Source organism: Denticeps clupeoides, chromosome 1 (genome assembly GCF_900700375.1).
Source record: "Denticeps clupeoides chromosome 1, fDenClu1.1, whole genome shotgun sequence".
Classification (NCBI taxonomy): Eukaryota; Metazoa; Chordata; class Actinopteri; order Clupeiformes; family Denticipitidae; genus Denticeps; species Denticeps clupeoides.
Window position 1 is genome coordinate 31,115,162 of NC_041707.1, and position 16,171 is coordinate 31,131,332.

Consider the following 16,171-nt stretch of genomic DNA (forward strand, 5'->3'; position numbering starts at 1 on the left):
AGTCCAGTTCAGTTATACAGTATTTGGCAGGTGGTTGTAATGCCCTGACTAATCGTGCATATAATGAGAGAAAGGGAAGACATTGTAGGAAAATTCATACTGTACACGCCAAAAGTTTGGACACACCTTCTCATTCAATGTGTTTTCTTTATTTTCATGACCATTTACATCGGTAGATTCTCACGGAAGGCATCAAAACTATGAATGAACACATGTGGAGTTACTTAACTTAACAAAAAGTGGAGACCTGGCCACCCCGGTCACCGAACCTGAGCCCAATCGAGATGGTTTGGGGTGAGCTGGACCACAGAGTGAAGGCAAAGGGGCCAACAAGTGCTAAACACATCTGGGAACCCCTTCAAGACTGTTGGAAAACCATTTCAGGTGACAACCTCTTGAAGCTCGAGAGAATGCCAAGAGTGTGCAAAGCAGTAACCAGAGGAAAGGGCGGCTATTTTGAAGAAACTAGAATATAAAACATGGTTTAAGTTATTTCACCTTTTTTTGTTAAGTACATAACTCCACGTGTTCATTCATAGTTTTGATGCATTCAGTGAGAATCTACCAATTAAGGCAGTAATGTACATGTGGTGCTTGTTGAAAAATTTGCTCCATAACAGTTTGTTATATTTGCTATCAAATTTGGCTTCTAATGCTTCTGTAAACAATAATACATTTTGTGCTGTAAGCATTCTACTTTATGCAGGATGCAGGACACATTGAATTTAATTGCATGTGTAATTATTTTACAGCACATCACATTTTCCACATTTTGTTATGTTACAGCCTTATGTCAAAATGTATTTAATTAATTTTTTCCCCTCAAAATTCTACACACAACGCCCCATAATGACAATGTGAAGAAAAGTTTACTTGTTTTACTTGTTTACAAATTTATAAAAAAACAAAAAAACACATGAACAAATGTCAGCATTTGATTCTGGAGGGGGTACTCCGGCTATGCGTTTGTGTTCCCACTTACTGTGATTGTGTGCAGCTGGTCGTATATATATATATATGTTCACTTTTTGTACCTTGTCCTCATCGGGTCCTTAACATGTCTGTCGTGTATTGCTGTGTGCTCCTGTTTTATGTAATAAAACCCCGTATGTTGTTTACCATTCTAATCTGTTCACACTAATGCCGTGACAACACAACTATTCACAGCCTTTGCCATGAAGTTCAAAATTGAGCTCAGATGCATCCTGTTTCCACTGATCATCCATGAGATGTTTCTGCAGCTTATTTGGAGTCCAGCTGTGGAAAACAGATAATTGGACCTGCCAAAGACACACATCTGTATATAAGAGGTCCTACAGTCGACAGCTTGGCACAGTGCGAAACCTGCATGGAGATTCAACACCTCCATTTTTGCATGTCTTTGCCGAACGGCATTGCAACAGTTACCGGCCCTCCCCCGAGCCAAACGTGTGAGGTGTCGGCCGTCGGGACCGCCTACTCTCTTTGTCTTCCCCAGACGTCAGGCACCAGGGGCGTGACACAACAGGTTCAGAAACAACAGGTTCTGATTGGTCTGTGACAGCTTCCTGTAGGCCAGGTGTATGGAGATCTGTTCACATGTGGGGAAGGGACTTTTCTTTGCCAGCTGCCTTTCCATCGAAACCGGATTTTCTGGTTTTCAAGTCTGCTCTCTCCTCTCATTTTTCTCCTGGATCAGGTGATGTCTCTGAAACTTGGTTTAGGCTGTGCTGTCCTTTTCTATCTTTTCCTCCTGATCTTCATTTTGGTTTTCTCTGTAACATTGGTACCTTTTTTACATACAATATTCACATGTAACTGCAATAATAATTTACTGGTGTTAATAAATTAGAAATCTTTTAACCTCTATTGTGCCATGTCTCTTTCTGCCAGGTAACATCTAGGTTGGAGTGATTTGAATACAGTGCTTTTGTGGGTAGAGAGAGAGTTTTTTTCTCTGCTCTCCCCAGTGTTTTACAACCTCAAGTAAACATTTTTCATGTTGTCATTATGGGGTGTTGTGTGTATATTTCTGAGGAAAAAATGCATTCAATCAATTTTAAAATAAGGCTGTAACATAATAAAATGTGGAAAAAGTGATGTGCGAATACTTCTTGGATGTACTGTATCTGATGGGAATAAATAAGTTTCCTGGGCAAAAATGTAACTAAATCAAATATATCTCTATAACACAATAAGCAGTTGAAGTGCTCTAAAAGCTGTTTTGAACATAGTAATTTCAATTAACTTTTTGATTAACTGAGTAAAATGTGTCTATTGGCCTAAGTAATAAAGCTCAGTTCTCAGTCTATGCTCAGTACCAACCTATGCGTGTAGATTTTTCAAGGCAACTTCATGACACACTTTCTTATCTTTATCACTAAAGCAGTCAGGATGCCCAAAATGTTTCTCATTTAAACTTTAAATACCCATGGAGTTAATGATCCAAGTGAAGTGACTAATCCTTAATTGTCTCAGGATGTGGAATGTGTGAAAAAGTGAACAAAACAGCAGACTTCTCTCTCCTGTTTTCTTCATGAATTCACTTGCTGGCATGAGCATAATCACCTGGTACTGAAAATCTGAGCATGTTCAAGACATACCTCTGATGTCTGCAAAGTCAAACAACACATGAAAATATAGCCTATCTTTCCATGCAGGTGTAAGTTTACATTATCCATCATAATAAGAAAAGACGGATAAATACACAATGCAGCAGGACACATTGCAAAATGGATCATTAACATGACACGCTGTATGCATACGTTGTTGAAGAACAAAAACCATGCTGACATATTCAGTATATGCTAGATGGAAAAGATTTAGATCTCTAATGTGTCAGTCTTTCAATTTACCCTATTATGGAATTTCAGTGGATTAATGTTAATGTTTTACAAAGAAGTTTTGCAGCCCTAAAAACAAAAAACATAAAACAATTAGGTCCACAGGCCTATGAGAACAACCCCTACATAAACATGCAAAGAAGAAAAAAATAGGTTTAGTTCAATAGTGTTCCATACAGTTGTGCCTTTGTAAGGCTGTCCTTTCTGGTCAGCCCCGTGGTGCAAAATTTTTGGTAATGTTTTGGCGTCTGTTGCTGAGATCCAAGAATCTGGTGCTTTTCTCTTGGATAATGCTGGATGCTGGAGGTCTCCAGAGAACTTTGGTGTAGAGACTCTGCTGAGCTCTTTGGGCTGACATCCACATAGTCCTTTTTGATGTTTCCTCCTGGCAGGCTCTCTTTGTCCTTGGAGCTTCCAGTGTGAAACAGGCTGCTGCTGGACTCCATGCTGTCTCCTTTGGATGCCCGGTATTTGGCCCCTTTCTCTGGCTTCCGATGGACCAGGCCACAAGGTTTTGGGCTGGAGACAAGGCTGGGGCTGGCTGAGGAGTCAACAAAGCATGGGTCTAGCATATGACTGCGGAAGACTATATCATCCCCTTCCTGGAAGCTGCTGTAGAGGGGGCCCAATTTGATCTTTGCTGGCCCCATGGCAAACTGCTGCTCAGAGAAGCTGCAGGGAGAGACTCGACCAGGGCCACGATAAGAAAAAGCATTGAGTTCTTCAACACTCATCTGCCTCCAACGGCCACTTAGCTCATCCTCTCCAACGTGGCTACTGCCACTGCGTTGAGTGTCCCTGAGTGGCCGAGTCAGTGAAGGATCCCCAATCCTTCGAGAAGAAGTAATGCGTGGGGAGTGGTAGGGGTCACTAAAGCAGGATGCTGAGCGGGTATACGCCAATGAACCTACATTTTGTGAACTGCTGTGAGCCACATGCTGGAAACTGTGGGACTTGGAGAACCCAGGGCTGTCCTTCTCATATGATGAGCTTTTATGCTCATAGTCACCACCCTCCCGCCAATCAATGAACAGAGCTTGCTGGGACGAGGACAGGGTACTACTGGGACCATGAACTCCCTTATCATCTGATGCAGCACTAAAACTTGAGTATGAACTGGAGGCAGGAAGTGAACTGACAAACTTGTGAAATGAAGTATCAAGGTGGTCTGGATGGAAGCTGCCAAGAACATCATCCTCAGGGTTGCTATCAGTTGAGTTATGGCCATGCAGAAGCTCACTGCCATGAATATCAGCACTCTGCCGACGCTCTTGCCAGCGATCTCGCCGACGCTCCTCTGTTGGGCAGTATAGTGCAGTATCACTGCAGTACAGGTCAGACATCTTGTAGGCCACTCGCTGCTGGAGGTGGTCCCCTGTGCTTCTACTATTAGGGAAAAAGCTGGTCTCTTGGGGCTGGGGACTGGGGGAACGAGTTACTGGGCAGCTACTACCAGGCTCAGGTTTCTCCAACACTTTGGCAATGATGGCAGTTGGCACAGCGTCGGTATAAGGTGATTGGCACAAAGTCTTAGTTTGCCCTCGTCCATGTTTCTCCATGTGGGAGCTCACACGTTCTCTGAAATCTATAGGCAGCTGAAGGGGAAAATCCAGAAAAAACACAGTACATGTGAATGGAACTTGAGGAGCCTCAGTTCATGCAACCATTTATTCGGACACCAGCAAGGCTAAGGATTTGACTATTTAGATGAACCTGTCAAGAATTCTGCTGACCACACAGAAGTCCATTCATCAACATTTACCAATGTAGGTACACATGCAGTTGAAGAACAGGAAGCAATTAGGTTGTTCTGGCTGACATTTGCCTTTTTCCCCTTGAGCTTTTCTTAATAGACATCTGGGTCAAGGAGATGTTCTTGTTATCAGCAACTGGCTAAATTTGTCCCCAGTTGTACCTTAAAGAGGCTTAAAATTTGCAGGTAATAGAATATGACACTGTTCCATAAAATATATGCATTTAATACATGGATTTTTATTTTGTAAGCCTGCATATTTTAAAGGTATGTCCAGCTTATCCAGCTTCTTCAGGGACTTCATCAAACAACTGGAAATCTATTTAATTACTTCATTAATGACCTGCCTTAATAAATATATTTAATAGGAGTGATATGCTGCCAATAATAACAACCAAAGTGATGTTGATTCTGGGATTCTCAGTTTACTACAGGACAATATCATATAAAAACTGATTAAAATGACATTCTGTTGCAATAGTAGCATTTACAAAATTGCCACTAGTACCATGTTTTCTGCTATACAGTGTGTTACTCTCAGATTTTGTCTTCAACTTGGATTCACTGATAATGGTTACTAACCTACAGTATCATATCCATTACAGTTTCCAATAAATTTCTTGTAAAGATTATTTGATCTTTTCTACCCCATGTAAACTTACAGTAACAGTGAGAGGCAAGCTTGCAGTGGTGGCCTAGCAGTTAAGGAGGCGGCCACGTAATCAGAAAGTTGCCAGTTCGCATCCAGATCCACCAAGCTATCACCTTGTTGCCATTGAGCAAAGCACCGTCCCCACACACTCCTCCCCGGGTGCCTGTCATGGCTACCCACCGCTCACCAAGGGTGAAGGCCTAGCGGTTAAGGAAGCGGCTCCCTGGTGCCTGCTCCCCGGGTGCCTGTCAAGGCTGCCCACTAAGGGTGGTGGGTTAAATGCAGAGGATACATTTCACTGTGTGCACCGTGTGCTCACAATGATAATCACTTCACTTTCAGCTGGCAGCCCATTAAATTTGGATTGTAGTTAACACACCAATAAGCCACAACATTAAAATAAAGTGCCTAACATTGTGCAAATCCACAAAGTGGTTCCAAAGCAACTGAGATTCATAGAGGTACGAATGCCACAATACTTCGGAAGGTGTCCTGTAGTATCTGGCACAGCAGATCCTGCAAGTCATGTATTGTGGCAAATGCTACAGATGATTGGTTGGCTGGGACCCATGGAATTTGGGTGCCAATTAAACATTGTGGTCATGTTGCTCAAACCAGTGAACCTGTGTGCAAAGTGCATTATATTACTGAAAGAGGTAACTGGCAACAGGGCATGTTGTAACCAATTCTTCAACAATCTTTAGGTGCCTATATGTGTGTTTGCAGCAGTGGTCAGGGGTCAGCATAGAGTCTAATGGCTGCAGCAATTACACTATAACTAGTACTAATAATTTTAATCATTAATTTATTTATTTATTCACACACTTCAATTTGAATAATTTAAGGAATCTTGTGTTGGAGAGATGAATATTACTGAATATGAATGCAAAGAAGTTTTACCTCAGATAATTTGTGGGATCTGTATTGGGATTTTCCACATTGCAGAAGCTGGGCAGCCAGGTTACAGTCTTTCCGATACAAGTCCTGTTGGAGGAGAAGTCACCTTCAACTGCAAGCAACCACAGTCCTGTACAAAAACTGTCCTGGCATGATGACAGGTCATTTTTCCAATAGAACACTGGTCAGATGGTGAAACTGTGATGCTAACGGTGCAACCAGCATGTCTGAAGGACGCTTAAGTTGATAAAAGATCACTGGAACACACAGTGCATCCGGAAAGTATTTACAGTACATCACGTTTCCCACATTTTGTTATGCAACAGCCTTATTCCAAAATGGATTTAATTCTAATTTTCCCTCAGAATTATACACACACACACACACACACACACACAACACACCAAAATGTGAAAAAGGTTTACTTTAAAATGTATTTAAAAAACAACTGAGAAATCACATTGAGTATTCACAGCCTTTGCTCAATACTTTGTTGATACATCTTTGGGACTTGAGCAATTACAGCCTCAAGTCTTTTGAATATGATGCCACAAGCTTGGTACATCTTTCCTTGGCCAGTTTCATCCTTTCCTCTTTGCAGCACCCCTCAAGCTCCATCAGGTTAGAATGGGATGTGTCGGTCAGACATTTTAAGATCTCTACAGAGATGTTCAATCGGATTCAATTCTGGGCTGTGGCTGGGATGCTCAAGGACATTCACAGAGTTGTCCTGAAGCCACTCCTTTTATTTCTTGGCTGTGTGCTTAGAGTCGTTGTCCGCTGAAAAATGAACCGTCACCCCAGTCTGAGCTCCACAGCGATCTCGAGCAGGTTTTTATCCAGGATGTCTCAGTATATTGCTGCAGTCATACATCGCTAGATCCTGACTAGTCTCCCAGTTCCAGCTGAAATGGTAAATGGTATTGGCCTGGTGATAAGCAGCGCCAGGTTTCCTCCAAATGTGATGCCCGGCATTCACACCAAAAAGTTCAGTCTTTGTCTCATTAGAACGGAGAATTTTGTATCTCATGGTCTGAGAGTCCTTCAAGTGCTTTGGGCAAACTACAAGCGGGCTGTCATGTGCCTTTTACTATGGAATGGCTTCCATCTGGGCACTCTACCATACAGGTCTGGTTGGTGGATTACTGCAGAGAGGGTTAACCTTCTAGAAGGTTCTCATCTGTCCACAGAGGACCTCTGGAGCTCTGACAGAGTGACCATCTGGTTCTTGGTCACCTCCATGACTGAGGCCAATCACTCAGTTTAAGTGGCCGGCTAGCTCTAGGAAGAGTCCTGGTGGTTTTGAATTTCTTCCACTTACGGATGATGGAGGCCACTGTGCTCATTGGGACCTTCAAAGCAGCAGAAAAGCTTCCCCAGATTTGTGCCTCAAGTCAATCATGTCTCAGTGGTCTGCAGACCTTCAATTTTGAGCTTCATGGCAAAGGCTGTGAATACTTATGTTTCTCAGTATTTTTTTATTTGAATAAATTTGCAAAAAACCTCAAGTAAACTGTTTTTTTCCCATTGTGTGTAGAAGGCTGAGTAAAAAAGGCTGTAACATAACAAAATGTAGCAAAAGTGATGTGCTGTAGATACTGTAAATACACTGTAAATACTGTAAATAATTTTGTATGACAGACTTGCTGCATTGTGAAGGCATGCTGTTAAAGTGCATTGCTACTGCTGTGCACATACAAGATAAAGATAAATTATGATAATTTGATTTTAGGAGTGTCTTAATGTAATTGTAGTGCAAAGCCATGATTTTAATGGCACAGATTAAGGTCCCTACAGCCATCGTGTGGTTTACTAAAGATGCTTAAAATGTATAATTTGGGAAGTGAGAGAAAATTAAAATAGGTATATTTGTCTGTCTCAATACAACTGTAATTTACAAGCATATCATGACATTTCTCCAGTATGTCAAAGGAAACCTACATCTTTGAAGATTTTTGACTTAAACAAATCATTATTTTATGTTCACAGGTACATGAAAAAGTTTGAGCATACTTTTTCTCAATTTGACAGATGTGACATCATTATCCGTTGACTAATGGATATATCCTGGTGTAATATAATTAATCTAAAGGTCTAAAATGCTCCCTGAAATGTATATTTTAATAGGTTAGCATAATTAAAACCAACTGATATTTTGAGTTATCTGAAGTACTGTCTGCCCGCTTCTTACTCTCTGCTGGCTGTGTTCATGACTTTTGTGCCTCAAAGTCCTGTAGAAAATGGTGCCATTGTCATTGTCATGGATATGAATGTAGGGAAAATGACAGGGAAGGTTCTATTCACTTTTATTTAAAGTTCCATTTTGTGTCTGTCTCTGGACAAAATTACCTTTCAAAAGGACCAAAGACAAACAACACACAAAATGCATCTTGGGTATTTCTGGTGTCAACACAGACCTCTTTTAATGACAGTAACAATTTATTTAATAAAAAAAAAGCCTTTCATAGAGATTACCATGAGCAAGGCTCCTGTCAATTTGGCTCTCATTGACTTAGGAAGAACGGCAATACCCAGCAATTTTATTTGGTCTAGCTGTGGCTTCCAGATAATGGAGTTTCTTCCATTAAAAGCTCCCTATGGTTTCAGTCAGTAACAGAGTAGGTCTTAATTGTACTCAGTTGGGAGCAGGAGCTCAGACAAACAGCCAAACAGCCATTCATTCAGTATCATTCAGTGACTCAGGGAGCATGACAGTAAATTAGCTTTGTGCATCATTTCATCAACACTCACACAATGTTGCAAATATTGTAATGCTAAGAACAGCTGTTTCTGCTACGTGCTCTTCTTATAGATTATAAACTGCACCTTGGCAGAAGACAGCTATCGTCAGTAGTATAGGTTCACACTTTGACCTCAATCACTTCTGTCTAAGTCACAAGGGGTTTTTTAATATGACAAAAACCTTGATTCGGCAAACTCTGAGATTGTCCAATCTTCTCCTTCTCTTAACCTAGAACCTCAGATTTACTATTTTCCTAGTTGTTGCCATCCTAATGGTTTCCTAAGTGTGTCATACAGTATTGCTATTTATAATTTGTTTTTAGAATTATTGAACATACTGCTTGATCAATTATTTGTAATGTATTGTATTCTGATAAACTTAGATTTGTATGTTTATTTGGGAACAGATGTATTCTTTTCTGTTCTAAGTGTCACTCTTATTGTTTTTCCTTTGTGAAGTTCTTAGATAAGTCTGGCTTTGAACCTCTTTCCAGCACTGTGACTTATGAGCAAAGGTTTCAACTGAATCATTTTTATTATATTATTTAAATCACTATTGGTTGTTTTGAATTGTTACTGGATTGAAACTCACATTGTCATCTCTGAGCTTTTTGATGGTTAACTTGGTTTCCATCAGGTGATTGTTGAGAACAATGATTTCCCGACTCAGTGCTCTCTTCTCCTCCTCGTGGTGTTGGGTCTAGAAGACATGAGGCAACATTATTATTTATTAATAACAAAGTACTGTGGTTAACAATTGTAAGTTATGCAAGCTATGTAAGGTTTTGAACTGTTTGCCATGTCAGTGATGTCTACAGTGTTTTATTATATGTATTTAGTTTTTTTTATTTAAATCGTCATCTGCAGCTATCACTACCTCTATCACTAGCACTACCAGCAATTTTGATTCATGTTTATGACATCCTAAGAATTCTGTCTAGTATTTAACAATCTATGACAGTCCACTGTATTTATGACATGTACTTCACCCAAAAATCATCATAATATTTAGGCTAATGATTTTGGTTACACAGTGCATTGTTATGAGATGTGAATATACAGTAAAAAATGGACTGATCACGTCACCAATTTTCTAAATGAATCACCAGATATTGGTAACAAACTATCCAATCCACACATACAAAGACATCTAACCTCAGATGTCCATAAACTGTGTAATAAACTGGAATGGAAACATACTGAATACGCTTACTGAAATGTATTTAGTACATCATACAAAAGCATTTGTTGGTGATGACAGCATTAAAGTTTAAGAGATTGTTTTTGTCATTGTGATACACAGCAGAGCATAGCACATGGTGCTAGTGTTGTAGTCAAGACCGCCAAAATCAAGACATTTCTGAGACCAGAGGGCACCAAGACCAAGACACACTAAGGCAAGACCAAGACCATGGCTGGTCGAGACTAAAAAATCAGACCAGGTCTAGAATAGACATCACATTACTCAGATCAACTATAGAGGCATTGCTGTAAAGTGTCATTACTTGTTAAATCTAATTCATGTTATTTTTTCAGTTATATTGTCCATATGTCTCTCATTTTAAAAGCTCCCAGATTTGCCATAGTTACTAGGCCTGATAATAATATTCTCAGCAATCCTCTCCTATAACCATTTTATCAGACCTTGTCAAGGGAAATAGAAGGGATGTACCAGAAATATGTTCATATTAAGTCTCTTATACCAGAGACAGAGGCCTTGGGTTAACTATGAATATGGCTATGTAATGATCCCTTGCTTTGAACTGAAGAAAATGGACATTTGGTTCTCAAATGTTCACTGACACTCTTAAATACATTTTCTTCTAGTGAATTCATCAATTTAACATTAGTAATCTCATATCTCAGGGTTTGGTGCTTACCGGGCAGAGCCCTGCACCAATCTCAGACAGTGTGACAACGTCACTGTTCTGCTAATTCCAGCATTCAGACCGCTCGTCAGATGCATAATACTGGTTCTGAAGCAGATGAGAATCTGGCAGACAGGAACCACTATAAAGTTGGAGGAGTACACAACATCAGTCAACTGTAATATCAGCAAATGCATTGTTATTGTGATGCACAGCACAGCACACAGTGCACACAACGAAATGTGTCCTCTGCTTATAACCCATCACCATTGGTGAGCAGTGGGCAGCCATGATTTTGATATTGTTAAGATATTTGAGCAGATCGTGGATGTCAGGATTGGCTCTGGGTGGACGACCCTCGGAGTCACCGGTGGGAGGACACGGATGACGAAAGTGGCGATGACGTGGTTTGGTGGGTGTCCGAGATCGTGACCCATGTGACTTCTGGGGGTACGAGGAAGACGATGACCCATGTCCCTCCCAACAGTGTATGGACAGCTGGTGAAAGAGGGCAACTGCGGTGCCGGGACTGCCTCGCAGGGAATCCGCCTCTCCAGCTGCAGTCAGAGACCCGCCTTCCCTCTGCCCGGATGTTCCCCAGCTGAATGTCAGCGCAGCACCAGCGCCCCGCCTGCTGTAGAGAATGCCCCCCACGCGACACGCCCACCACCATCTCCACTGACGTGCCCAGCCCCATGTGGGAAATCCCAATGGTCCTGGGGCCCTTCAGTAGAGCAGCAAGTACATGCCAGTCACTTTAACATCCTGTGGCGTGTTCTTTGCTGCTCTTCCATCACTTTCAGACGCGGAGAAGATCACCACCATCCTGCGTCAGCATGGGGTTGGGGCGCAGCCCTCTGGCAGCAGGGAGTGACAGACAGGATGAGTTTTCAGGACTTCCTGCCGAGACTGAGGGCGGAGTTTGAGCCAGGGATCGAACCCCCTCCACCTCATCCAGCACCAGTCAGGATCCGGTGCAAGAAGGCCCAGCACTGGCGGGCTGCGAGAAGGTTGTGCCTCCCGTGATCCTGGCTGTGCCCCCTGAGGAGGTCCCGGAGAACCCAGAGAGGGAGCCAGATGACCCTCTCTTCTGTCTGTCTCTGTCTGTGTGTGTGTGTGCGTGGCATTTGTGTCCATATGTCGCCCCCACTTCCCCTCTTTTTGTCCACCAGATGGCGACCCATCTGCACTGCACTGGTCCAGGATGAGGTGGACGAGCCCCAAGGTACCCAAAGTCCAGCCGGGGGGGTGGTCCCCCAAATAATTTTTTGGGGGGTGCAGTTTGGGTTGGGGGCTCTTCCTGAGGGGAGGGTGGGTGGGGAAGTGACGGAGCTGGGTCCTCCGGTAGCCGGTATGGAGGGCGGGCCAGGCATGGGCCTGCGTCCGCCTCCAGAGGGGTGGCGCGCCATAGAGCCCCCTGGTAGGCTTGAGGACCCAGCTGGGACAGGCAGGAAGAGGGCCTGCTTGTCCCAACGGATGCAGAAAGGGCTAGCCGGATGGTCTGGCAAAGCCCCCACCTTGGCACCAGGGACGTGCAGTGAGAGGGGCTGCATGGTCCCACAAGACACCAGACTGGGGTGCTTGGACCTCGCCGGACCACGTCGGGGAGCCAGTCTGAGGGACCGGGGCTGCCATGCTGGACCACATCGGGGAGCCAGCCTGAGGGACTGGGTCCTCTAAGGGGAGGACACAGCAGGGCAGGAGCCCTGTGGTTGCCGCCGTCCGCCCCGCCACCTCCACTGATGGTACTGCTGGGGCTCCGAGGACGTAGCCCTTGGAGGCGGGGCTCTGTCAGGATTGGCTCCAGGTGAGGCTGCCAGCTGGAGTCAATTCTGACAATGGTCAAATGTCTGTAACTCCGCCCCTTCTGCAGGGACGACATTTTTGTGGACTCTGGTGTGATCTTGACCTTGCAACGGTATACTTGTGTTTTGAGTTCTGGCAATCGCCACACGCCTGCGGGCTAAGTTACGTTGTCCCCCTTTATTTCCCTTTTCGGCCATTGTGCCTTGTTTATTTGTGTTCTTTTATTGTATTTATAATAAAATCCCTTAACCAGCATGTCCCGCCTCTGCACTTCCTTCCCCTGTCAGCTCGCGGGCGTGACACTGGATGGGAGGATGAAGAGGGAAACAAAGGGGTTTGAGTTTGTAAAAAATAATAAATCCAATATTGATGAACAATATTGATGGACAATAAAGACACATACTGTACACACGAATGCTGTTCATAGACTTCAGTTTAGCATTCAACACCATAATTCCTCAGCACCTGATTGAGAAGGTGAGCCTGATTGGCCTGAACACCTCCCTCTGCAACTGGATCTTGGACTTTCTGACTGAGAGCCCTCAGTCTGTCCAGATCGGGAAAAGCCTCTCCAGCACCACCAGACCAATGTTCAGGACAATGTGCAACAGGTTTTATGTGAATGGGATAGTCAACCATAGCACCTTTAGAAACATATTTAGTTAGAAGATTGGTGACATGTTCAATATTTTTTTATGATTTATAATAATAAGATTAGTCATGTATGTGAACATTATTAAGCAGACAAACTGAAATTGCAAAGCAAAACCACTCAGCCTCCAACTAGTACTTTATGGACCACACAGTTCTGCTGAATCGAAGCAAACTTCACACTCCAGACCTCAATTGGCACACCTTTTTATATTCCTTCTTTTGCACTGACTGAATTTTGCAGTGCTACTTAGTAAGCAGCTCATACAGCAAGCCCATGTGTGTGTTGCATCAAATCTTATTGAAATTGGGCAGGTAGCAGCAGTTAAATGCATGGAGGTGATGGTTCAGGGAATTAGCATATGATGAATGGAAGCAGTTGCTTTCCATATTAAGAGAAGAATATCTAGCTTTAATTACAGCACGAGCGCCCACAATGAGCCATGAGTCATGGCGCTGCAGGCACTGTTCACTCTGGATGGAGTGTAAAAGGAAATCACGTCCCAGTTTAGTGAAAGAGACAGAGAAAGACAGACCTGCAATCTGCATACGCAGCAGTAAGACGTCACCTGAACCATGTTATTGTTAAAATTAGAACGTGCTGCAGTCACAGCACAGTCATAGCACCAAGTCCATGGCGTTGAATTGTTCCAGCATTAATTGATCTAATACTGTCAAATTATAATAGAGGAGGTGCATCAGGCTCAGCTAAGCCCCAGTAGCTCCATATTTGCCTATTCTGACACAATCACAGCACTGACACCTTATTGAGAGACGGCCAAAAGCACAGACAAAGGGATACAAAATAATTAATACGTTTCCTTCCAGAATTCAATTACTGCTCAGATGTTCCGGTATTGTGTTGTCATAGCAACATTTTTGTCGAAAACAAGCATGTACCCTGAAGTACATGACGCTCAAAGGACCAGACATTGATTTACTAATGAAACATGGATGCGCTTCCCAAAAAAGCATATGAACCCTAAGTAGTTTGAAAAGCCCAACTTACAAATCATCTTAGATTTGTGTAGCCTTTCTCAAAAGCATCGTACCTTAAAAGCTACTGTAAAATGAGGTGGTAGAGCAGAATTAACAATTCAATAAACAAACTTCAAACCTTATGCCGAAACTACGTTTCTACCAGCGTGATGAAAATAAAGACATCCCTTAATTGGAAATAATGATTTAGTATCTCAAAATATTGATTTAAAATATTTTTAAATGATATGGAATAAGTCTTGTAATCACAGACTCACATGCTTTAATCAATTGCCCCTTTGCCAGTGCTGTCAGAAATTTAGTTTGTAAAAATGAGACACAAGCACTGTATGTAAAGAACACTCACCTGATGTTACCTGGCATGAAAGAGGCATGGCACAATAGAGGTTACAAGAACGAACAGTTTCATTAATTTATACTAACTAATAAAATTAATTAATTAATTAATTAATCTGCTCTGGCCCATTACCGCAGTTTTGGCGTAGTGACGAGACCTGTAGCAGACTCCTCGATATAAATAGCTGGTTGTCGGGGTGGTATCCGAAAAATAAAGTGGGCTTTATTGATAACTGGCCAACATTTTGGGGGAAGCCTGGTCTGGGCGGGCACTCAGTTGTCTCAAATTTGGCTCATAGTCTTAGATTCAAAAAACAAAACTGACTCGCAGAGCCGAGACCGGGCGGCAGAAGGACTCCCTAAACCACTTGCCTCTGCCATTTGCGTAGAGCCGCCATCCAGCATGTACAATATTGACACTGTGTCTTTACCTCGCTCTATTAAAACAAGAGATTCTAAAAGAAACATTAATAATAAAACTCATAAATATGCTGACATGTGCGGGGTGTCTGTTTCAGCAATTTATTATCCGTTACCATCATTCCTACTAAACGTACCACCAGCACCTCCGATAAAAGAATAGGATTATTAAATGTTAGATCTCTCACACCACATATTTCAGTATCAGTCGTACAGTGCCAGTCAACCCAGTCTGAGTTCAAGAGTGCTCTGGAGCTTGTTTTCCAGGATGCTGCAGTCATCTTTCCCTCTATCCTGACCAGTAGTGTTTTTTTGTGGTCTCGGTCTTGTCTTGGTCTTGACGCTATTTGGTCTCGCACAAAGTGGTCTTGATGGGATAGGGAAAAAATAGAAAACAGTGCATCCTCACAGAAGAGTTTCCTTATTTATTACATGCCCAAATTCAAATTCAATCTGTCAGATGCCTCTATTTTAAAGGAGTGGCTTCAGGACAACTCTGTGAATGTCCTTGTGTGGTCCAGTCAGAGCCCGATTGAACATCTCTTCTGACTGAACATCTCTTTCGAGATCTTAAAATGGCTGTGCGCCGACACTTCCCACCCAACCCGATGGAGCTTGAGAGGTGTTTTAAAAAGGAATGTGCCAAACTGGTTCCAAGCTTGTGGCATCACATTCAAAAACACTTCCACTAGACTTATACAGCAATAGCTGTGAATACTTATGTACATGTGATTTGCTAAAACCTGAAGTAAATTTTGTCATTATGGGGTGTTGTGTGTAGAATTCTGAGAAAAATAATGTTTGAATCCATTTTGGAACAAGGCTATAACATAACAAAATGTGGAAAAATGATGTGCTGTGAATACTCTCCGGATTCACTGTACATCCAAATCAGGTGAACGTGTAGGAAGTGCCTCACACTTTTTAAGGAAGTGAAAGTCAGGCAAGTCTGGAAAGACTTGCCTGATGATGCTACGCAATGCCTCTACGGCAGCTGTCTTTGGTTCCTGCTTGTTCTTTGGGCATTTTCCATTCAGATTTCAGAATTGGATTCAGGTCAGGTAATTGACTTTGCATAACATTCCACTTATTTGCCTTAAAAAATTCCTTTTACCTTTTGCTGAATGTTTCGGGACCTTATCGAGCTGCATTATGCCTTGCACAGACAATACCAAAACCCTTCATCCTGCTGGTCAGCAGTCACCATGCTTCACTGATGAGATAC

At 42.6% G+C, this 16,171-nt stretch overlaps 1 protein-coding gene across 1 annotated transcript in view; it reads right to left on the bottom strand.

Moving 5' to 3' along the window:
- Positions 1 to 1,814: 1,814 nt before the first annotated feature.
- Positions 1,815 to 16,171, bottom strand: part of begain (brain-enriched guanylate kinase-associated) — a 66,564-nt gene continuing 52,207 nt past the window's right edge. Inside the window, exons 6-8 of the mRNA XM_028973779.1 lie at positions 9,459 to 9,566; positions 6,128 to 6,211; positions 1,815 to 4,417 (exon numbers count right to left, since the gene is read on the bottom strand). Of these exons, the coding sequence (XP_028829612.1) occupies positions 2,978 to 4,417; positions 6,128 to 6,211; positions 9,459 to 9,566 (1,632 nt within the window). The 3' untranslated portion in view covers positions 1,815 to 2,977. The remainder of the gene's footprint in view (positions 4,418 to 6,127; positions 6,212 to 9,458; positions 9,567 to 16,171) is intronic.